The sequence below is a fragment of the Coregonus clupeaformis genome, unplaced genomic scaffold (assembly GCF_020615455.1).
Source record: "Coregonus clupeaformis isolate EN_2021a unplaced genomic scaffold, ASM2061545v1 scaf0417, whole genome shotgun sequence".
In the NCBI taxonomy this organism is placed as follows: Eukaryota; Metazoa; Chordata; class Actinopteri; order Salmoniformes; family Salmonidae; genus Coregonus; species Coregonus clupeaformis.
The window spans coordinates 256,881-280,904 of record NW_025533872.1 but is presented as its reverse complement, the minus strand read 5'-3'; the positions used below and the strand labels follow the sequence as shown (position 1 = coordinate 280,904).

At 45.6% G+C, this 24,024-nt stretch overlaps 1 protein-coding gene across 2 annotated transcripts; it reads right to left on the bottom strand.

The window, feature by feature from the left end:
• Nucleotides 1-1,022: 1,022 nt before the first annotated feature.
• LOC123484718 (exostosin-2) lies at nucleotides 1,023-23,910 on the bottom strand. 2 transcript variants are annotated; one of them, XM_045215289.1, is made up of 15 exons: nucleotides 23,742-23,910; nucleotides 22,725-23,046; nucleotides 22,327-22,550; nucleotides 22,026-22,115; nucleotides 20,881-20,997; nucleotides 20,503-20,698; nucleotides 19,570-19,709; nucleotides 19,294-19,387; nucleotides 12,790-12,921; nucleotides 8,385-8,574; nucleotides 5,336-5,502; nucleotides 4,464-4,607; nucleotides 3,949-4,077; nucleotides 2,478-2,560; nucleotides 1,023-2,306 (listed from the first exon to the last, which is right to left on the bottom strand). In XM_045215289.1, exons 2-15 carry the CDS (start codon nucleotides 23,037-23,039, stop codon nucleotides 2,168-2,170), a joined length of 2,160 nt encoding a protein of 719 aa, XP_045071224.1. In that variant the 5' UTR covers nucleotides 23,040-23,046; nucleotides 23,742-23,910; the 3' UTR covers nucleotides 1,023-2,167. The 2 variants fall into 2 exon arrangements, with proteins under 2 accessions (XP_045071224.1, XP_045071222.1); XM_045215287.1 differs by lacking the exon at nucleotides 23,742-23,910 and having other exon boundaries at nucleotides 22,725-23,054.
• Between the last annotated feature and the right edge of the window lie 114 nt (nucleotides 23,911-24,024).

Here is a 24,024-nt window from a genome sequence, read left to right as displayed (position 1 = left end):
CACTCCCAGACAGTCTAGAAAAATTATTGCTTGAGAAATTGCGCTTTGCTAAGAAGTTATTTTTGCTTCTTCTTCACCATTTTAATTGAAATCACAGTAAGGTACTCTATTGTTAACCAGAAATGAGTTGATGTCGCGATAACAGCTGCATTGGACCTTTAAACAATCAATAAACACATTTAGTCAATGTCAGCGCTCAATATTTGTACATTTTTCTATGCTGTTGTGTGGTGGGAATGGTGCTACTGCAGACATCATTCATTAAGAGTAGCAGTTTTTACAATGTCCTGCAGCAATGGGTAACATCTAATCGTAATAACGTGTGGATATTTTTTTGGATTGTGGTGTTGTTCTGTTTATACTGATGTTTATATAATTAGGCAGGAGGGGTGAGGCATCAATAAAAATCTAGAGGGTTACAAAAAAAAGAAACATGTCCATCTTCTTTCATTACATATCAGCTACCTCATATGTGTTTCATGATTGTGTCACTTGCAGAGACAGCCTAAAATCCCTCTGTATTTTAGATGAGGGCTGAAATGAGATCGCACAATCCCTAAGAATGTCACGCTAATTGAAGTCGACAAGAATACTAACAGCGCCCTTTTGAACTACTGCCATTGTACAGGGTGGATTAGGGAGCATATATTAACAACAGGTGACCGGTGAGGCTGAACAGTGGTGCTGCACACGGCCTGGCTGTCACAACTGCCCTGGTCAGACATGGGCTTTCACCAAATCAGAATGGAGGAGGACAGAGTAGAGCGCGAGACGGACAGAGGCCTGCTACTGCTGCCTGTGCATACTGAGAAACACACTCCAGTAAACATGCATACAACATCGTCTTCCACATCTAGAACACTTCCGATGACATCACTTTTTTCAAGCACTTTTTTCAACTTCCTCTGTTCTCCAGTAGCTGAATTTCCTCTTCACTTCCGTTTCCTCCTCAATTCATGCACCTTGGTTGGAGCGAGGCAGTGCCAGTGTTCCTTTCCCTAATCACAGGCCAATAAAATGGCTATGAAAAACATTATCTTTATTTAGCATGTATTTCGTCAATTTCTTTACAAAGTAATTATATATATATATATATATATTTTGGGACACATTTATCACAAACAATTCTTATGAATGTAAAAAACTAAAACAAAGGCAATATTGACATCTTAAAAAGTGTGTGCTGACTTGAACTTGAAACGCTAGGAGAGATGAGCAAGCCTACACAGACTTCTAACAGTAGGATAAAACAAAAAGAGACATCTCCATGAAGCAGACAGTCCAATGTCACCACATTAATTAAAGTAGCTTCACTACTATACCAGACTAGATGTTACTGCAATAGTTTAGATATTATGCAGCACAACACTTAAAAAAAGTAATTAAAATGTCCAGATACCGGTCATTCTTTTGAAAAGTGTTAGCAGTAGAACAATTGGCATTAAATATATATTGTGTACATATTATTCGCAATATGTCCTCTATGCAGAGAAAGCTGACCATGCACCTCTGCAGTGCTCACACTAACCACATTAAATAGCTCATGCCATGAAATGATCTTTGTCGAGAGCACCCTCTAACACTAGCTTGTTTTTCATCTATTTATCATTTAAAAAATTCATCAGATAAATGACATGGGATATATTATTTCTATGGGGTTTCAACATATTACACATCCCCCTCCCCCATGTGCTTGGCAGACAGTGTTCCTGACTCACCATGCTACATTAAAATCTAGCACTGCTGTGATTTATATACACTGATCCCAGATCAGCCAAAGAGCCCACGGGGCCTCTGGCTCTAATACAGTAGTAATGGTGGCCATAGCTTAGTCATCTCTCAGTCGCACAGTGGATTCATCTCCAGCGCAGTGGATTCTGTCCAGTCAACCAATGAGCACACACCCCTCACCTCTCACCACTTTCACTACATTTTACATTTTCGTCATTTAGCAGACGCTCTTATCCAGAGTGACTTACAGCCACTACAAACCAGTCTTTAGGAAAGGTAACAATACAGGCTCCCACCCCCACACCACCCTACAGAGATCAACAACAACCTTCCAGATAGTTCTATATGACAGAGATATAAGAGTTTATGTCTCCCCTGAACTAGATGCTGGGTATGTATGGGTGTCTGGGGGTTGTTGGGCCACAGCCCTGTCCGGTCAGAGACTGCCGATGTTGGGGAAACTCTTGAGCTTCTCTGGGAAGTCGTCCTTGTAGAGGACTGGGTCTGCACGGTGTTCCACTACCTTCAGGGGCATGGTGCCAAACACCGACGCAAACTTGTTGATGCACTCCGATCTGGAGAAGTGAACAGAAGTTAGCGGCGTTAACAATTTCAGGCAATCAACCACAGAAAAATAACACCTCCAGATATTGTAAATCCACTACTTCCTCTATGAATATTGATTTGGCATATACACACAATTTCTAGAGTTGCTAGGTGATGAGCATGCTCAGTGCAGGACCTACCTCTCTACCATGTGTGTCTGGTCCAGGGACAGACCGTCAATGGCTGTGCACTCAGGACACTTGAACTTCTTCCTTGGGGTCACCTAAATGGAACCAGGACAGTGACCTTTACAATCTGTTAATCTACCATTCCCCAATTGCTACGCAACTAAAAACCGTACAGTACGGCATCTACTGTGTGTGGAGATCAAATCCCTGTGCTGATGAGAGAAGTCCATAACCATCATAGTATTGCTTAAAGGGATACTTCGGGATTTTGGCAATGAGGCCCTTTATCTACTTCCCCAGAGTCAGATGAACCCATGGATACCATTTTTATGTCTCTGCATGCAGTTTGAAGGAAGTTGATAACTAGCGTTAGCGCAATTGCTAGCAGATACCATAGACTTCCAGTCATTGCGCTAATGCTAGTTAGCATTTGCTTGCGAAACTACCTCTAACTTCCTTCATACTGGATACAGAGACATAAAAATGGTATCCATGAGTTCATCCAACTCCGGGGAAGTAGATAAAGAGCTTCATTGCCCAAATCCCGAAGTATCCCTTTAAGTCGCACTCCACTAGAATTTGATAAACCCATTAGATAAAGTCATGCTAGTTTTGAAAGCAGGTCCAGCAGTGGTTGTAGCAGCAGAGTGTGATTGAGGGCAATTGGGTTGTGGGAGGATGTTGTGCTGCTGTATACCTGAGTGGTCATTAAAGCCCAGGGCATGCTGCTTGCGTGCCGAGAAGAAACAGCTGTATGCTCTTTAAAGGGGTGATGTATGGCCTTACTCCGTCTTACCCACCCCACCAGTCCATCTTACTCCAGACTGGAGATCAGTGCTGAGGAGGACATGTGGGAGATATGTGGGGTGGGGGGCTAGCCTACTGCAGGCACAGAGAGAGGGAGGGAGTAGGCATTGCTTTGGGGTAAGTGAGCCCTGGTGAGCTTAGAAAAACATTGTCGGAGGGGGAGTGGCAGTCAGTGACACCCAGATAAGAGAGGTTAAGGCTGGGCTTTAGGGGCTGCTTGTGCACCTGGACACGGTCACTGCATTGGGGAGGTATCGGGGGGCACAGAGGGGTGAGAACTGATCAGAGACAGAGCCTCTGTCAGGACGGGACTGTAAAACCAAATATTGCTGCATTCTGGGGACGTTTCCACCTCTGTGGAGTTGGAGTTATGGCCTTCAGCTTCCTGATATGTGGTGTATGTTTTAGTACTGCTCCTACTGATATAGTAACATAGCTCCATCCCAAATGGCACCCTATTAACTAGGAAGTTCACTAACTTGGACCAGGGACCATAGGGCTCTGGTCAAAAGTAGTGCACTATTATAGGGAAAATAATGCCATTTGGGATGCAAGCCATAGCTCTGGTGAACATCCAATATTGAATTTAACCCCCTAATGACCTAATGTCAGCATAATGGGTTGGGTAGGACTGTTGTGTTCAGGTGGTGTGAGAACGTTGTGCACTGTACTGTACCTTTATGGGGGCTTTGCCAGTGATGTTGGCCACCAGGAAGTTCATGGCGATATCCTCACAGTTCATATGGGCGTCCACCCAGTTCTTGATGTCTCCTGGCATCTTGTACGTGTACAGGTAGTTAAAGTACTGGAAAGGAAAGAAGCCAGTGTCACTCAACATCAAAAATCAGCAAGCAGTGGAAACGGCATTAATGCAGATAAATACTGAAATACATTTAAAACATTTTTATGTCATCCTACTCACTCGTGATATGATAAATGAGTCTAACCTCTGCCTTAGCAGAATGCCTTTGAATAGAGGGATGTGTTTTCTCAGAAGTATTTGCTTTGAATCAAAAGGAGAGCTTTTGGTTGACGGTGAGACAGATAACCTAACCTCACCTATGACTCTTCCCTCTCTCTCTCTCTCTCTCGCTTGCTCTTTCTCTCTCTCTGTGACCTAACCCCGCCCCCCTCCATATACTGGGCATGGCAGAGGGACAGAGGGAGGTGGGGGTTCTGTCTGAGGCTAACCTTGTGGTAGAAGGCTGCTCCAGTCAGAACCATGGATACTTCGTTGGTCCACTCTGACTCGTACTTCCACTTCCCCATCTCATGGTCCCACAGGTGGAGCCGACCCGGGTACCCCACCAGCCGGTCTGAGAACTCCCTCCACACCTGAGGGGGATGGCGGGGGAAAGAGATGGTTAGACACATACCTTTAGGGTGGCAAAATTGGTAACTTTCCCCAAATTCCCAGGTTTTCCAGTAATTTGGGGAAAATTACAAGTTACTGGAGTTAGGCAACACTAAAAACGTTCCAAGTAGCCTCCTCTCTCTTACCTCCCCCCCCCAACCAAGGTAGTGTAGAAGACCGCCATCACTGAGATTCTTTGAGCCCCAAGGTTCACTCTGTAAAGAGATGAAGGCTACATGCCCTGTCTGTGATGGGCAGAGCAGTGTGTGGAGACTGGATACCTGAGCCCAGCAGCCAGCAGCCTGTCCTGCTATTGGACCCAGCGAGAGGCAGTAGAGCCAGACAGACTTCCTTCCCCACAGCAACCTGCCTCTCATTTCATGTCATTATCCTCAAATTGTCCTCAATTGTCTCAATAGGTCCTAAATGCCTTCAGGTGAGTGCCAGGCCGGGCTGTAGTCATGGACAGCATCAGCTCTGGCCTGTCACCATCCATCACACATCAAACACATCTCCAGTCCCAGGCAGCCCATATACCACTACTGGAGGCCGACTTAAGCTCCCTGGATGAGTTTAAACTCTGGGGTCATCTCTAAGTGGCCAGCGTTGACCTGCCATCAAGGGAGTATGAATGTACTAAGCCCAAGGTCAAGGTCAAACATTTGGGGTGAAAACTCCCAGGCGAGATACAGAGTATCCTCTCTCTCACCTCGTAGCCAAACTGCAGTTCGTCAGACGTCAGCATGATGATGTCGTCATCGATGGCCAGCACAGCCTCCGTCTCGATCTCGTCGTAGGGGAAGAAGCGGTTGCTGAGCTTGTTCTCTTTGGTGCGCACCACCTTGAGAGGTACGCCAATCTTTGGCCATAGAGACTCTAACAGAGGGACAGAGACAATGGGAATATGAGTGAGATACGCCTACATTGTACAGACAGGTCATATAAAATCCATACTATCAATGCAATGGAGGCCTTGGCAAATGGGTCAGTTAACACTGTGTGATCCTTGAAAAGCTGCAAGACATTAACTATGAAAATGATTTCCTCACATTCCAAATCTGACAGTATACTGTATATTGCATCACCTACCACATCAAATTAGACTGCCAGTTTTATAGGTCAAACTAACATCTAGACTTCAGTTGGAGATGAGTGGAGTTGGGTTGCCATCAAGGGAGACATTTCAAAATGGCAATCCTAGTGGAAAACAGTGTGCTAGCAGTAAAACTACAATCACTGACTTGAATCGCAACGCCAACTTGAATCATGTGCAAGCCTGACCACACCAAGATTCCTCTCAAGGCAGAGCAACAAAGTTAGCTTTTTTAAAAGTAGTGTTTAGTGAGCTTGGGAAGTGTCCATGGCACGGAGCAGTGTCAGACAGAATGTGTCACCCCATTAAGGCTTTAACTGGGGTCTGACAGGCAGGCGGCGCTCCCAACTGACCGACTCCACACTAAACTGTCAACGAGAGAACTGCTGTGATATATTCAAGCGCTCCCCCCCGCAGTGCAGGGGGAAAACACCAAACAGAGGTTATTAGCTTAGCTCTGATTGTACAGACTGAGCCTGGCCTTTTCTTTTGGTATCGGTTTGAACACACAAACTGAAACAACATTTTCTGGCTGCTGGAAGCCCATCTACTTTTCTGACTTCTCCAGGGCTAACCAGCAGAGATCCTCTCCACTATAGAAGAACAGAATCCTGCTGCAGTCCCCATCTCTACTGTAGTTACCTCCGTCTCCATGCACTGCAGCTATTAGGGGACTCCCAACTAGCCAGGGCAGGGTTAGCTGTTTATGAGAAACAGACCGAGATGGAGGGGAGGGAGGATAGTGGAAGAATGATAGAGACACGCACTCACTCGACATTCATGACGGTCTTAGACCGATGTGAAAAACAGGTCACTTCAGGTCATAACGCTAAGATTGTATGAGTGAACAAATAAACTATCAAGTTAATCATGACAACCAAACAGTACAATCTCTGTGCATGTCAGAAGCAGAAGATAAAGTCCAACATAGAGCACTAAGATAAAATAATACAATTCTAAGACTTAAGCTGCCAGCAGCACCTTGTTAAAATGCCAAACGTGCAGGACTTGAGGAGGCAGCTTAGGGCTGCTTGAAATAAACACAATCAGGCCTTGTGAGGATGAGGAGGAAATCCGTCCTCATCCCAAGCAAAGGCCCCTAGTTGACCCGTGAACGGCCCCTTGTTAATTCTAATGGGTCACAAAGCTCCAGCCAGGCTCCACTGACGCCTCTAATCAAAGGCTACACTGGGCCATTAGAGGGAGCTTCAAAGTGGCCCGCTGCTTCATTACATTACACAACTCTATGCAGAGGATAGATTTAATTCCCTGCTCTCTCCCTGCCGTCCCCTGAGCTGTCAGTGATAAGGGGCGCCATAAACAGCTGCATACCTAATCGCCTCGTTAAGAGGAATCATTAGAGCGAAAGCCACATAAATAATGACTAATATCAGCTTACTCTGACACATCTCTAATGGGCTGTAAATGAGGGCTGTGGCGGTAGGACAGACAGGCAGCACTAGCAGAACACTGCACTCTGTTTGATGAAGTGGAGTGTCTGTAGGTGTGGTGTAAGAGGACAGTATATCAACATGAATGAAAGGCCTCTACGTCGTCTGGCTTGCCAGTACCGAGGAGACCTGTTGACATCTGAAGGTTAGAATGAGATTGCTGCTGCAGCACCGAGTGGGGTGGGTAGGGGGATTTTTTTCTGTCCGACTGGTGGCAACATGCCACGGAGTTGCTCCAGTTTCCTAATTCTCAACATGAAGCAAAGCCAGAGAGAGGTTTGGCTCCAGCCTCGAGCATGTCATGCTTTTCAGTGTCTAAACTTATGGAGAGATGGGTCTTGGCTGCTGAAGCCGTTATCACTCATCTGGTACACATCAAGAGCTCCATTTTGGGTATTAAACAATGGCATGGTGATATAACCTTCACTTCTTCTCTCATCAAGTTGGCAGTTAACTTGGAGTGTTCAGCCACTTTCCCATTCCTTGTGTGTATCGATCTGCCAACTTTAGTCAATCTCTAAACAGAGATAACATTGATTTGGACTCTATGGTAGCTATGAAGTAAGGCAATCTGACAGAACACTAATGTCCCATTGTTGAATATCCAATATGGCATCATCGTTGTCACTGAAAAGGTTAACTCATGTAAACTCCTATTGCTGGTGTGCTTGTTTAAGGTTAATATTTGAATCAATAATGGTTTTTAATGAACAGTATAGGGAAGGGAGGGTCAGAATCAGGGGTGTATTCACTAGAAACCAAACAGAATAACATTTATGGCGCAGTGGTCTAAGGCACTGCATCGCAGTGCTAGCTGTGCCACTAGAGATCCTGGTTCGAATTCAGGCTCTGTCGTAGCCGGCCGCGACCGGGAGACCCATGGGCGGCGCACAATTGGCCCAGGGTAGGGGAGGGAATGGCCGGCAGGGATGTAGCTCAGTCGGAGCATGGCGTTTGCAACGCCAGGGTTGTGGGTTCGATTCCCACGGGGGGCCAGTATAAAAAAATATAAATAAAAAATAATAATGTATGCACTTACTAACTGTAAGTCGCTCTGGATAAGAGTGTCTGCTAAATGACTAAAATAAATTAAAAAAAAAAATGGAGAGGCACTACCTGAACCTTTCCAAAAAAAATAAAAAAAATTTTCTTAAGTGTTCTGTAGCAAAATGTTATGCTACAGTGTGCGCTAATGAATACAGCCTAGGGCTCACCGTCAGGGGGACTCTTGTTCTGGTTGTTCCACACCACCAGTAGCTTGGCCAGGCTGGGAACCTTGGCGATCTCAGTGATGACCCGGAAGAGGCTCTCGATGCGGTCATAGGTCAGCACCACAGCAGTGAACCCTGGGGACCTCGGTGGGATGAGAGGCAGGAACAGGGGGCTGTTCACACTCGACCACTTCTACAGAGGACAAGAGAATAAACACAAAAGCAAAGTTTAGAATCAGTCTCCTACAATGCAGACGTATGCCTAGCTAGCTTCATCTGTCTGCCATCCTGGCCCGTGGCACGTTTTCCATTGCTTGATTCAGCAGTGAGGTCACCTGCAGTGATTTCCAGACGATGGTTTTACAAGGGAACAGGAATCATCTATTCATTTATTTTAAAGATTAATAGACTCACAACCGGGAATGCCAGGCACCCAGCGAGAAGTGGTCTGGAATGCCAAGCACACTATAAAAACCGAGCGGTAGCTGAGCTGCTTCAGGAGCACAGCTTAGAGAGTGTGTAAGACAGACAGACAGACGACAGACAAAGAGCAGTCAATTACGTTTTGCATGCGAGGCTCCACCCTCATCTCAGGTACGTGTGTAAATTGAGTCCACACACTATGACTTGGCAATAGATTTTTTTACGATTTCGAAGAAGTGGCAGTCTTGGCCCCTACTGCAGTTTCTACACTGCTCCTTTGGGATGTTATAAGGGTGTTTTATCATGAAGCTCTGGTGAGCTCCATGCAGCAGGGGTCCAGATGAGTTCTAGCGGGGCAGGGGAGAGAGAGGGGGACGTAGGCAACGGTGTCGGCGGCTGTCTACTGCCAGTGTGGGACTTGGCTCCTCTTCCTGGCCCCGTCTTAAAATGGCCCGTTAACTGTGGAAGATGCACAGGCCCTAGCCTAGATCAAGTGACGCTGTAAAATAAATAGTGGCAGTGCAGAGAGCCCTCTGATGCAGTGACACACACAAGGAGACATACACACACACACGGGGAGACAAAGAGATACACTCAATCCAGTCCTCTAAACTAACATATAGACAACAAATGACATTTTGAGTAATGTGATTACACAACAGTAACAATTTGTGGACATGCGACACAGAAGGGACTCACTGCAGCAGCTTAAAGTGGCCTACAATGCAGGTTAGATCATCTACAGTGTCAACTTCAACGCTTCCGTTCTCTGATAGCAGTAGCATTATGTTATTATGTGGTTTTAACCCTTAATTAACTGTCAAACACTACAACAGTAGCATTCTCAAATAAAGGAGGTTGCAGCTGACTTAATCAACTGTATCAAAGGCCCCCCATAGCCTCCAGACCTGCCACTAGAGAGATGTTCTAACCTCATAGGGAGGGAATGGAGATTTGAAATAAAACTGTGGGCTTCTTGAAGTGCTTCTCTGTTCTGCTGTAGGCAGGTGGTTCCAAACAGACTGGTGTTTCTGTGGCTCTTCCAACAGCGTCCGCCATGTCTGTCACCATAAACATGGTCACCCTATATACCCTACATCAGTCATTCCTCACCAATAAAAATCAATAACAACTTTACTAGCAAATGGAAACGTCTCTGTGGTGGTGTGACACTTACATACAAGCAGAGGGGAAATAATGAAAGTAACACGGTGACACATAAGTGGTGAGATGAATAGATGAGGAAAGGGACCACTTAAGTCATTAGTCAAATGAAAGAAACAGGATGAAAGAAAGAAAGCCACTTCTCCGATGTTAATTAGCTCAGTTAAAATGAGTTCACTGGTTCCAATGCTCAATTTCCACAAACGGAAACATGCAGCCATTTGGGGGATTTAGGCTACACATTATTGCGGTAGTGTTTGGAAAAGTAGATCAACGCAAATCCATGTAAACATCCTCATAATGCAGCATTTAGACCAACGTGGCATTTGAATGTTTTGGACAAACACAGTGTTTTCTACTCAATAACAAATGATTTCCCAAGGTGAAGTGGGAGTAAGAGGGGTTGGGTTAAATGCAGAAGACACATTTCAGTTGAATGCATTCAGTTGTACAACTGACTAGTTATCCCCCTTTCCCTTTCCTAACAGCCGCTCCAGTGATGACTGGCAGCAAGTCCATCTAGCCAGCATGGGGCCTTTGATTTGTGTGGTGTGTGTGTGTGTGTGTGTGTGTGTGTGTGTGTGTGTGTGTGTGTGTGTGTGTGTGTGTGTGTGTGTGTGTGTGTGTGTGTGTGTGTGGATGCACATACATGTATGCATGCGTGTGTCAAAACAGCGAGTAAGGCCAAAATGGAACCCAGATCGAAGTGAGGTTGCCGGTTGGTTCTATTGAGAAAGATTTGAATTCCATCCCTGGACTTTGAAGCTGATGGACAGAAAACTGTTGGATCAGAATAATGTGAGTGATGATTGCCTACCAGGGATTAGGAGAAGCAGAGATAGTGCAGCCTTCACATCTTCTCAAGAGTCCTGATATGAGCACATTCACAGTGCAGGCATCTGCTCTCTGCCAGTGAAGGAATTGTCTGGCCAGGTTTCTTGGCCCATTTAAACCACTGAACAAGCCCCGACTTAGCCTAAATGGAAATGTTAGATGTCCTCTAGAAACCAAAGGTCAAGCTAAATAAATAATCAGTTCCCATTTACCATGAATATTCATTACTATGAAAGGTGTAATTAATTGGACCGAGACCACGTTTTTTTAGCAAACCACGATGCGTTGTTTAGAGCACTCCCAAGCATGGAGGGTTCACACCAGTCCAAACGAACCGAACTAAGAGCGAAAAAGTGCCAGAGTTCAGAAAACCCCCCACTCCAAACCAATTTGATATGAAAGACCCCTAAGATACAAAGTATCTTAAAAACCTTCAACCACCTTTCAAAGGCGGAACAGGATTACCTGTCTTACAACTATGCCCACTACTGCCAAACAAAAAGCAGCCCGTCTGTCCCACCCTAGCCTGACAACCCTTCTAAAGGCACTGCTACTAGCAAAGAGCCTGTGAAATGTGCTTTCAATTATGACCCCGAACGAAGGATACAGAACAGCAGAGAAAAAAAAAACCTGCTTGATTTATTTAGTGTTCTGTTCCAATTCTGCTCGACGTGTTTCCACTGAATACGTAGAGATAGCACTTCTCCAGCATTGGAATGGTAATGGGTCTGTGGCCCTGCACAATTAACCTCTTGTGCGCTGGGACCGAGACAGCAGACATAAATGATGACGATTAGTTGGGAAAAAAAGCAGACAGGAGTTTCTGACAGAGAGAGGTGGGTAATGTCAAGTGTAACTGTTGATTAACCAGCTACCCGCTCCAAAAAAAAGGCAATACTGGCTGTGATTGAGCAGTTGCTTGAGTAAAAAGTCCTTAGTCCTAAAGTGTTGTAGAGCTTTGAATTACTCTGAGAAGCCAAGCATTGTAAACATAACTTTAGTCAGAGTCAGTGTGACTTGACTTGTTCAGACCAACATAACCTGACTGGCTCACATATCACCAACCATTGGTAGGACTGGGTAGGCCTGTCCAATAAGGAGGAACATGGGCCCCCCTTCTCTACCCCACAGACAGACAGACAGACAGACAGACAGAGGGAGGTAGGGATAGATGGAGGGCGGAGCTGCATGTGGTGTCTTTGGGGACTGCAGCAGATCAGGCTGGGCTGATTAACAGCCCCTGAGAGGTGGTAGCTGAGCCAAGCTGTCTGCATCCCCACACTCCCACAACCACAGAGAGGTTACACACACACACACGTGCGTGAGAGAGCGAGAGAACACTGTTTAAGGAGAATGTGTGTGCTGCAGTCCCCAAAGACACCACATGCAGCGCCGCCCTCCATTCTCCTTAAACAGTGTTCTCTCTCTCTCTCACGCACATACACACAATGACTCAAACACTAAGGCACGTATTTTTCACCGCACTGGAGGCATCCTCCCAGTACAGAACTGCTGACACAAACTCACTGGCTGTTTCAGCAGTACTGGGTGTTTACCAAGCAGCCAAAGACCACTAGGCTAGGCTACATGTGTGGAGAGAGGGCGCTATAAAGAGGAGGAAGCTGCCCTGCCACTCGGCCAATACTCTGGGAAAGACTTACCAGGGAAATACAGCATGCTGGGAAAACTGTTTCATATCTGCCACTGTGGGAGTCGGTCACTGTGTTTTTCTGTTTTGTGAGGCCAGCACCGTAGTGTCAGGTCACACATCAATACCACACACTGCAGACTGCACCCCCATAAATATGACTCATATGTCTAAGAAGATTCAGTGGGTCACCACAGTAAAACACAATAACATTATCAATGGTGTAGGCTAGAGGGGCATAGATTATAGCAGGCTCCAGTGTAAGACTTTTGATGTATCAAATCATGTTGAACACATCTTTCCACTCTTTAAAGAAATACCAACGAGAGGTATACTCACCACCACAGGGGGGTTGTTCCACTGTTCGTAGGTGCGTGCAGCATAGGGGTAGATGCGGTCATTGATGATCTGAAGCGTTGTCATGCCGATGGCCTTCATGGAGCTGAAGTAAGCGTCCCAGAACCAGCGGGACTGAGGAGAGAGAAGGACAGAGTTGTTATTGGAATAAAAACATATGGTCTGGACTCTGGACAAATAAACAAGCTGTTATGTCCTTGAACACACGCATTCAAAAGGCATCCCTGTGACTCGAGAACAGGAAGGACTGTTCTAGATGGTTAGAATCTCTTTAACATCATCTGTCCTACAGCAGGCCAATACTTTCTACAGCTCACCTGCCTTTCAAAGCACAGTGCAGCCAAATATCAACCTTTTGGCCAGTGGTTCCCAACCCTTTTTCGGTTACTGTACCACCAACTGAATTTTGCTCTGCCCAGAGTTCCCCTGAAGTACCCCCTCATGTGCATTTGACCAGTAAGCCTATGGTCTCATAAGTCTTCTCAAGTACCCCCTGTGGATAGGCCAAGTACCCATACGGGTCCTATTAAACCTGGTTGGGAACCCCTGCCTAAGGCAATATAGATAGGCCCATTGGGACTATAATACGTTTGATCCAAGATGTATGCAAACTACGTACGCATCTACCTCTAGTTGTGCATCAGAAATGTACTTTTAGTCAATTCACTACCAGTCCATGGTAACAACAAGGAGCATTACAGTACCAGAGGGGAAGGTGTAGCCTAGCAGTCAATCATATTTCAATGCAGATGTTACTAGTACACCATCCCCAGGCAGCACCCCAGCGTCCCTGGTGCTCCCCTCCCACTGATCCATTAAGAGACATCAAGGGACAGCTATGGAGGGAGAGGAGCCCATAAGAGTTACTGATCCTTAAAACAGAACTGTCTCCTGCCAGGAGGCGCCATGTCAGTGTGACCCCGACTCCACCTCTGACAGGTCTTAGGTGACACTGAGTGCAGCACTCTTTAACAAGCGGGGCGCTATTTGTTAAGCAGCCTGTAAACACAACGTCTAGACCACAGAGGGTAGTGCGTACGGCCCAGTACATCACTGGGGCCAAGCTTCCTGCCATCCAGGACCTCTATACCAGGCGGTGTCAGAGGAAGGCCCTCAAAATTGTCAAAGACTCCAGCCACCCTAGTCATAGACTGTTCTCTCTGCTACCGCACGGCAAGCGGTACCGGAGTGCCAAGTCTAGGTCCAAAAGACTTCTCAACAGCTTCTACCCCCAAGCCATAAGACTCCTGAACAGCTAATCATGGCTACCCGGACTATTTGCACTGCCCCCCCACCCCATCCTTTTACGCTGCTGCTACTCTGTTAATTATTTATGCATAGTCACTTTAACTCTACCCACATGTACATATTACTTCCAACTACCTCAACTAGCCGGTGCCCCCGCACATTGACTCTGCACCGGTACCCCTGTATATATAAGCCTTCCTACTGTTATTTTATTTTACTTCTGCTCTTTATTTCTCAACACTTTTTTTGTTGTTGTTTTATTTTTACTTTCTTGTTAAAAATAAATGCACTGTTGGTTAAGGGCTGTAAGTAAGCGTTTCACTGTAATATCTGCACCTGTTGTATTCGGCGCATGTGGCCAATAAAATTTGATTTGATTTGATACTGGACCCCTCAACTCCAACAGACATTTGAATGGTTAGCCAGAGCACACCCTGGAAACTATTCCCACAGCCAGAAACTCAAGATATTTGTAGCATATTTGTTGGGTGAGAATAACACCCACAGCTGAAGAGGTTCTCCCCTGTTTGGGATTAGGAACAGAGGAGGATCCAGAGAGGAATGGACAACAACAACAGTGATAGCATAGGCTGCTACAGCTTAGTCAATGAGCCCACCGTTTTGCTAGAGCTGTGGTAGTCTTGGCCTGGCTACAGGGCTCTGTCCTTCATAGCAGCGGAGCAGCTCGTCCTATTGACTGGTGTGTTTGTTGTCGTATCGTCTACAGAGAGCTCTCAGCGGCACACGAGAAGGGACCAGCCCCCACTCCAGCCCTTAGTCCCCTTTAACACTAGAGAAATACAAAAACAGCTTTTATTTTTTTATGGAGGGGGTGAGGAGTATTCAAAATGACTTTCTAATCTCAGGGGGACCACAACGGCCCATAAATCAGCCAGTGATGAAAGTTCCCTTTCCGACTGGGAGGAGGCAAAAAGCAAACTGCTCCAGCCCAAGAGGCCCTGCCCCAGCGCCTGCAGGAATTTTTATGAGGAGAGAAGAAGAGACGGAGTCACAGGAGAGGAGGAGAGGAAAAGGGCAGAGCGGTCTGCTTCACTGCAGCACTGTCGTTCCCTTCCTCTAACATACCTCGCTGGGCTAAGTAGGCTGAATTCTCTTTGAGGTGTGCTTGAACTTGGACCATAAACAACATCCATGAATTCAGAACTGATTTGACTAACCTTTGCTACTGCAACTAAAATAAATGTAATTACTAGCGCCTCTTAATAAGATATAAATCGGGTAAAAGTAAAATTGTCATGTCAACGATTCTTTGTTTAGCACAAACTTGCTTAGGAGGACATTGTAGTATTACCAAGATGACACTCAACTGATCATCAATAGTGGTTCCTGTGTGACTGAGAAACCAAACTAGATGCCAGACTTTCAGGACCAGGGTCAAGGGAACAACCCAGTCTACCATCTCTTTCTCTAGCTATACTCTGCTGTCTGTCAACTCCTTTTAGACAGGGAGGGTTCAGACAGGTTTACATTAGGCTTGGTACTATAGCTGCAGCCCTGTGATTGAGAAGTACTCATTTTAGCTGTACTGATCTAACAAAGCATGCACGTATTCTATTCCTAGGGTCTGAACCAAACAAGGCTCACAGGAATGCAGTTGACCACCGCTAACATTTAGCAGCTGTTAAGCACTTAGCTCACAATTTGGGACCTATGTCGATGCTACCACATCACATTTTGAAGAAAAAAAACTATCTCCTGAAATGATGCTGCTGGCTACTGATGGATTAGGAGTTTCTATATTTGACCTTAGTTGTGAGGCCCTGTATAAGTTAACAGAATGTCTCCTCAATTACCCAATTATCCTTCAATTGAGGACTTAGTAAATCATACAGATAGTCAATCAAAGCTGACATGGAGTCATGAGTAAGGCTGCGTTTAGACTGGCAGCCCAATTCTGATCTTTTTTTCCACTAATTGGTGTTTTGACCAATCACATCAGATCTTTTCAAATCAGATCTTGTTCACAGCTGATGTGATTGGTCAAAAGACCAATTAGTGAAAAGAAGATCAGCATTGGGCTGCCTGTCTAAACGCAGCCTATGTGTATTTTAGGCACACTAGACATATGGTCAGAGACCTTTTAAGCCCAGAAAGGATTGAAGAGGACAGCGTGTGAAATCAGACTAGTTAGGCCCTCTGTTGGACAGTCAGTAAATACTTCACTTCAGCTCTTAAATAAGATCAATCAGGAAAAAAATTATGTCCCTACAGCTCTTATAAAACATATTTAATATAGAAAATCATGTCCTAAAAAAAACAACAACATACTACATAATATTGCACACGTCAAAATGAGTTTTAGTTGACAATGTGTTGTCTATACTATGGGGACCAGCTCAGTGATTCCCAGTGTCCTCTCCTCTCCAGCCAGTGAATGTGAGTGAGGAGTCTCTCCAGATGTGTGCAGGTGTGGACTGATATGGAATGGGCTCTACAGCACCCCATAAATCCTGGATAAGATGGGCCTTTGTGCTCCGGCCCCACCCCACCCTTCCACGTCCTGAGCCGGGCTCCAACACCCTCCTCCCGTCAGTCCTGCAGGGGCCACAGGCACGCACACGGCACAGTGACATACCTACCCCTCACATTCCCCTGGCTTAAGATGTACTCACTACTCAACTCAGACCAATATAATTTTGTTGTGTTCCTCTGATCTCCAGTGAATTGATAAAATGTTTATTATCAGTATTTGTTTTAACCCAAACAAACTAAAATCCTCCCCCTTATCATCAGTCCTCATCTCTAATGAGAACCCTTTCCTGACATGCCTGCAGCTATGGAAGACAACTGATTACACATATCATAGCTAAATTCCAAGCCCTAGACACAGACTGACAGAAACACTAAGAGCAGTGGATAAGCATTTCAGATCCACACAGCAACAGAGACAGGAGGCGGCCCCCAAGGGAAGCCATGTTCTAGGCAGGGCAAATGAAAGAACTCCAACAGGGTCTCTGAGCTGTGGGTCTAATATGTCTGTTTGGCCAGTCTAATTGGTAAATGGACTAGCGTTGATACAAGGGAATGAGAAACAGCTTGGACGTGCAGAACTCTCTCAGAGGGCTTTCACTTCTGTTTATTGAGGCTCAGTTGGACCAGTGAAAAGAGGGGACTTGTCATTGATTTGGCTGCGACTGAAACTAACACTGAAGAACCTTTATAAGAGCTTTTTAATCAAGATTGGGAACATGAGGAGACAATCCAAACTGACAACAGGACAGAAACTCCAGTCCTAAGGGCTCATTACAACATGTCTGTCTAACGCTTCAGACTGCCTGTGTTATGGCTTCCATTGGGCTGACAGTGAGGCACAGGTTGGAATGGGAGCGTGAAAGTCACAACTCCTTTGACCCCGCCTTCACACTAACTTAACCTGAGAGGGCAGGAGGCACTTTCTCCTGAGGTTTATTCATCTGGAAATAGACTATTACTACAACTCTATAAAGAGTTTCTCATTTTATTTTACCTTTATTTAACCAGGTAAGCCAGTTGAGAACAAGTTCTCATTTACAACTGCGACCTGGCATATCCCTATACAGTGAGGGAAAAAAGTATTTGATCCCCTGCTGATTTTGTACGTTTGCCCACTGATAAAGACATGATCAGTCTATAATTTTAAATGGTAGGTTTATTTGAACAGTGAGAGACAGAATAACAACAAAAAAATCCAGAAAAACGCATGTCAAAAATGTTTTAAATTGATTTGCATTTTAATGAGGGAAATAAGTATTTGACCCCTCTGCAAAACATGACTTAGTACTTGGTGGCAAAACCCTTGTTGGCAATCACAGAGGTCAGATGTTTCTTGTAGTTGGCCACCAGGTTTGCACATATCTCAGGAGGGATTTTGTCCCACTCCTCTTTGCAGATTTCTCCAAGTCATTAAGGTTTCGAGCCTGACGTTTGGCAACTCGAACCTTCAGCTCCCGCCACAGATTTTCTATGGGATTAAGGTCTGGAGACTGGCTAGGCCACTCCAGGACCTTAATGTGCTTCTTCTTGAGCCACTCCTTTGTTGCCTTGGCCGTGTGTTTTGGGTCATTGTCATGCTGGAATACCCATCCACGACCCATTTTCAATGCCCTGGCTGAGGGAAGGAGGTTCTCACCCAAGATTTGACGGTACATGGCGCCGTCCATCGTCCGTTTGATGCGGTGAAGTTGTCCTGTCCCCTTAGCAGAAAAACACCCCCAAAGCATAATGTTTCCACCTCCATGTTTGACGGTGGGGATGGTGTTCTTGGGGTCATAGGCAGCATTCCTCCTCCTCCAAACACGGCGAGTTGAGTTGACGCCAAAGAGCTCGATTTTGGTCTCATCTGACCACAACACTTTCACCCAGTTCTCCTCTGAATCATTCAGATGTTAATTGGCAAACTTCAGACGGGCCTGTATATGTGCTTTCTTGAGCAGGTGGACCTTGCGGGCGCTGCAGGATTTCAGTCCTTCACGGCGTAGTGTGTTACCAATTGTTTTCTTGGTGACTATGGTCCCAGCTGCCTTGAGATCATTGACAAGATCCTCCCGTGTAGTTCTGGGGGTGATTCCTCACCGTTCTCATGATCATTGCAACTCCACGAGGTGAGATCTTGCATGGAGCCCCAGGCCGAGGGAGATTGACAGTTCTTTTGTGTTTCTTCCATTTGCGAATAATCGCACCAACTGTTGTCACCTTCTCACCAAGCTGCTTGGCGATGGTCTTGTAGCCCATTCCAGCCTTGTGTAGGTCTAAAATCTTGTCCCTGACATCCTTGGAGAGCTCTTTGGTCTTGGCCATGGTGGAGAGTTTGGAATCTGATTGATTGATTGCTTCTGTGAACAGGTGTCTTTTATACAGGTAACAAACTTTAAGGCTTCCTTTAAGAGTGTGCTCCTAATCTCAGCTCGTTACCTGTATAAAAGACACCTGGGAGCCAGAAATCTTTCTGATTGAGAGGGGGTCAAATACTTATTTCCCTCATTAAAATGCAAATCAATTTATAACATTTTTGACTTGCGTTTTTCTGGATTTTGTTGTTGTTATTCTGTCTCTCACTGTTCAAATAAACCTACCATTAAAATTATAGACTGATCATGTCTTTGTCAGTGGGCAAACGTACAAAATCAGCAGGGGATCAAATACTTTTTTCCCCTCACTGTATGTGCATAAAAAATCCCCAGCAAAGGGATTCAGTCTATTTGAATGTTAGCTGAAGAAAATATGTGATCTGACTGTTACCTGTCTTTGCATCTCCTCCACCTGCCTGTGAGGGATACTCTTCAGGATCGTGTACATCTCTGGGAGCTTCTCCTCTGGAATGACCACGGATGCCCTGTACAATACACACACACAAAACAAAGAAAGAAAAATATCAGTCAGTCTCTATGTCAATGGCAAAAACATCCACTGGTATTAAACTAGATCAGAAATCACAATACGAGCTCAGGAAATGTAATGCTGATATATGTGTTGAAGTTGGTTGGAGTGAGATCATGAGCGGTGTCTTTAGCGTACCTCTTCCAGTCGAGGACCTCAGAGAAGGGCAGGATGTATGAGTCTGCTAGGATGACAGGGACACAGCCAGCCTGCAGCACATCACTGAGGGTGGCCTGTCCCAGCCGAGCCCCGCGCAGCACCACACAGAACGACGACTCCTGGGGAACACAGACAACACAGATTACCACAAGGTATCATAGACATATCAAAGGTACATGGTTTTATGACATAGCTGTCGCCAAAATAAGGAAGCTTAGACGGGTCAAAAACAGACTAACACAATATTAGTGGGCAGCTTGTGTTTGGTCAGAGTCTGATAAAATGACTGCATGAACTGTCAAGGTTGCCTCCCATATGGAAGAGTTGAGGGTGGGGAGGGCAATGTTATGGTGGACTACTTACAGATGTTAAAAAGGATAAAAGCAGGCAACCCTAAATATTCCTCTAAAATTCAGGCATCACTTCTGGCAAACCTTTCCACTGTCAGAGGTGGAGGATAAGGGGGGTGCTTTCACTGAGATTCTGCCACCACACCCCTCCCACAACCTCCACCCTTCCAGGCCCTCTCCTTGGTGGGACGTCTGCCAGATGTGCGGCCACGCTGCACCCAGACCAGATGATAAGCGCACTTCCTGTCTAGACAGGCCAGGGATGGGCTGGAGATGCACTCTGAGCAGACAGACAGTGCAGAGGCACACCGGTTGACTGACTGTCACAGATATTGCTGTAGAGTTTCCCAGGTATACCCTGCATTAAGTTACCCACATAAATATACTGCTAACTCTTAGAGTTGACCTACACAGCTGAGCAGAGCCCTTTTAAATGCATTAAAGTCTGATAATGGCCATGCAGATCTATGTTAAACATTTCCCCCTAAGCTGTATAATGTCTACAAGTGTGTGTACATGTTAGTCTAGTCTGAACGGTAGAGGGTCTCTGTGTGGGTCTCACCTGGAGGATCTGGGGGTAGTCGAACACCTGGCCCTTGTAGCAGCGTTTCCTAGCTGAGGCAGCTCCCTGAGAGAGGTTGCTGCACTTGTCCAGGAGGAGCAGGGCCTCCCCGTTCTCCTCCTTCAGCCTCTCCAGCTCTGCCCGGTACTCACGGTGGATGGCCGTCTGAGATGACAGGATGAAGTAGCGCCGGGGCCTGCAGCCGGGACAACATTAGAAATAATGGAAAACTGTGAGTGATGATGGTGACTCGACAAGATAACTTCACAAATGTTCCCACTATCACATGAAGTGAGGATGCCTGTTGTCTTGCTTGAGGAAGTGATAAGAGCCCTATGCTAGGTGCTGAACCAGGGTGGCGGTGGTGTTGCTGCTCACCCAGGCTGTCTCTCGGGCAGCTCCACATCTGCAGACAGAGGGCTGTACACAGGGATGCTGACGTCATAACCCTGCCTGTAGGTCCACGTGGAGAAGCCTCCCCCTGCAAGCAGAGCCCTAGAACACACACACAAAACGTATCCAATGTTACACCACTGTCACATAGGCTTACATACTTAAGACGGAGAGAAGAGACAGCTATATAGAACTTTGCTGCAAGACAATACATGACAGATGTGCATATGCCCTGGCTGTTTCTTGTCATATCTGCTTAACAACGCTATTGAGTAACATGACGATCTTGAGAAGTATTCGCATGAACAAAAGGAGGCTGCCTAAACTTCATCCTTTTGTAAATCTGTGAATGTAATAGTTAAATGAGAACTGATGAACAATCTTTATGGCGTCCTACCTGTGCATGCAAGCACAACCTCACTCACACACACACAGGCCTATATATACACACACAGCTGGTTCTGATGAGGCCCCACGCCAAATGGAGCACAGCTGGATGAGCCCAGGAAATTCCCTACAGCTCCAGATAAGTGTTCATCGTCTCAGGGCTTTCTGTTCATAAAACCCACCTTTTCCACCCAAAAGGAGTGAGCGGCCAAGAGCAAGGCTGGGAAACATGGCCTCTCTCTGTGGCAGTAAATACCAGGAGATTAGGCATGTCTGCCCGCTCAAAGCCGCTAGAGGTTCTGTCATCTCTGGACTACTTTTAAGTACTACTTTCTTCTTAGCTTAATATTTTTCAAGCCACCCTGTAATTATATGCAAGTTCTGTAGTTGTGTTGGAGATAAAAGATGAAATTGAATCTGGATTATCTAGTCAAGTTAAACTACATAAAATGGAGGGGGAAAACTATGAGTCAACTTAACAAAAAAAAAACAAAAAAACAATTCTCTGAACATAACATCAGACTAAGGACATGTAAGGAAAACTGAAAGCTAAGTTAACGCCATGCTTCCCTCTAGTGGTGGTCTCGGTAGAACAAAATATGCCTGGTAGCAACTCTGCTAACAAACAATATTAGCTGGAAGTCAAGGTTGATTGATGAACCAAAAAACTAAAATGTGAGTTTATCCAACTATATTAATTGTAATTGACTTTCTTTTTTCTGTGCTGGGTTTATTAGTGTTACCTGTCTCTTGGCACATCAAGGGCTGTGTTGTAGTCTGGAGGTCCTCCAGGTAACATGTTGAACAGAAGGTGGTTCATCCCTTTCTCCCACCTGGAAACATACATCTTTAGGGGTCAAAAACCTTCAAATGTGTGCACTTAGATATCTGAAATGGGTGGATAGATCAATGTAGTAGACGAGAGAGGGGAGAGGAAGAATGACAGAGAGGGTAAAGAAGGATAAATACATATGAAGAGAGAATTCCCAGCTTTGGGGTGGAGGAGATAACAGTGCAACCCGAGCAGTGTGCAGGAAAGGTTACCTGGGGAGCATGGCCAGAGCCTGGGCAGTCTCCCGAATGCGCAGAGAGTTCTGATTGAGCACATCGATAGAGGGGACGAACAGGCATGCCCTGGTGACGTCGTCAGTGTAGAACTCACTGTCAGAGATGGCACTGAGCAGGTCATTGTACTCTCGGGACAGGCCTGTGCTGCTGATGGGCACTCCTACCTCATCCACAAAACGCTGCAGAGGATAGATGTACACCTGCCAGACAGACACACACAGTCATTTCTGATGGTCCACTATACTGCTGTTTGATTTATAACATCCTTCAATCATGTGGTTAAAAAGACAAGGTTCAGAGACCAAGAATAGCAGATAAAACAAAGTACACATATCTGTAATTTGTGGTGTGTGATGGATGGAGAATAGGCTCACCTTGATTCTATTCTTAGGGTTGTAGCCACATCGATACACATCAAAACATGTGTGCATTCGGCAGCTAAGGTCCCCTCTCTCAGGAATAGGGTTGGACACAGGCAGTCGGACTAGAGGTGCATCGTGCACGCTGCGTCGGTCCAGGCTCCAGTCTGCCGTTGATTCGATGGAGTGTGGCCAGAACTGGAACATCCCTGTGGCGATGAGTCCCAGCAGCACCACAGAGAACAGGGTGATGTAGTAGATGCGGTGCTTGGTCTTCATCCGTGGAATCAGAGCTGGGCCCCGTGAACTGTACTTTCCTGACGTGCACATGCTGAGCCTGACCATTCAACCACAGAGAGAGAGAAATATTAGCATGGCTCCTGGTCCGTTGACACACAGCCAGGGTATGTATCAGTCTAAAATGGCTTCCTCTCCTAGAGAAAATTAAGCCATTTTGGACCACTGTCAGAGTTACAGCAAGAAATAAACAAGTTACTGTAACGTTAATTGGCCTTGCCTAAACGAGCCAGGCAGTTCTCGTTATACAAAACTACATAACGACTTTAACCCAGTGACCGCTTACAACACTAGCTGTCAATCAAAGGCATTCCAGTATGCCAATCAAAGGGATTCTAGTGAGGTAAAGCTAGCTAACGACAACAGGCCAAACTGAACAACTAGCTAATGTAGCAAACCATATAACTTAAATACTCTGGCAGCACATTAGTAAACTCAATTTAGCTAGCAGACTGGATGGCTAGTTAGCTAACGTTAGCTACATTGACGTTCAACGATTTCTTAATGGATTCGCTAAAACCAACTAGTTAAGTCGGCGTTTATTATAAAATACCACGGGAAAAATACCAAACATCTATAGTGTATATAGCTAGCTAACATCACACTTTCATGATAAACCGAAATCTTGAAAAGTAAAAGCAAGTAGCCAGCTTCAAGCTTAGCTAGCTACTACGCGTTAGCTGGCTAGCAGGTTTAACCAGCGAGCACAGACCTAGATTTGATCAGTAAACTTACCTTCACGCTTGACCGGTGAGAAGTCGATCCCAAACGGTTAATTCATACCCTCTTCTTAGCTAAGCGGCAATCCAATAATGTATACTTTTAATAATTTTTAACGTTAGGTAGCTAGCTAATAAAACGATGTTGATGTTATCGTGTCGATGATGTGATTTCCGGAACTGGAACTCTTCTTCGCCTGCCCGAAACCCGTAGGCTACTCTGCATGCACTGGCTATAGTGCCACCTACTACGGCGGAGTATCATCACAACCACCCAGTAGCATTCAGATTGATCTTTC

Bases quoted from the DNA above. Each gene is read 5' to 3' on its own strand.
- LOC123484718 (XM_045215287.1), bottom strand. From the start codon at position 23,054: ATGGTCAGGCTCAGCATGTGCACGTCAGGAAAGTACAGTTCACGGGGC. The intron at 19,388-19,569 runs GTACGCTAAAGA...TGTATTGTACAG, and splicing joins GAGGTCCTCGACTGGAAGAG to GGCATCCGTGGTCATTCCAG. The intron at 12,922-19,293 runs GTAACAGTCAGA...CTCTCTCCTCAG, and splicing joins TGGAGGAGATGCAAAGACAG to TCCCGCTGGTTCTGGGACGC.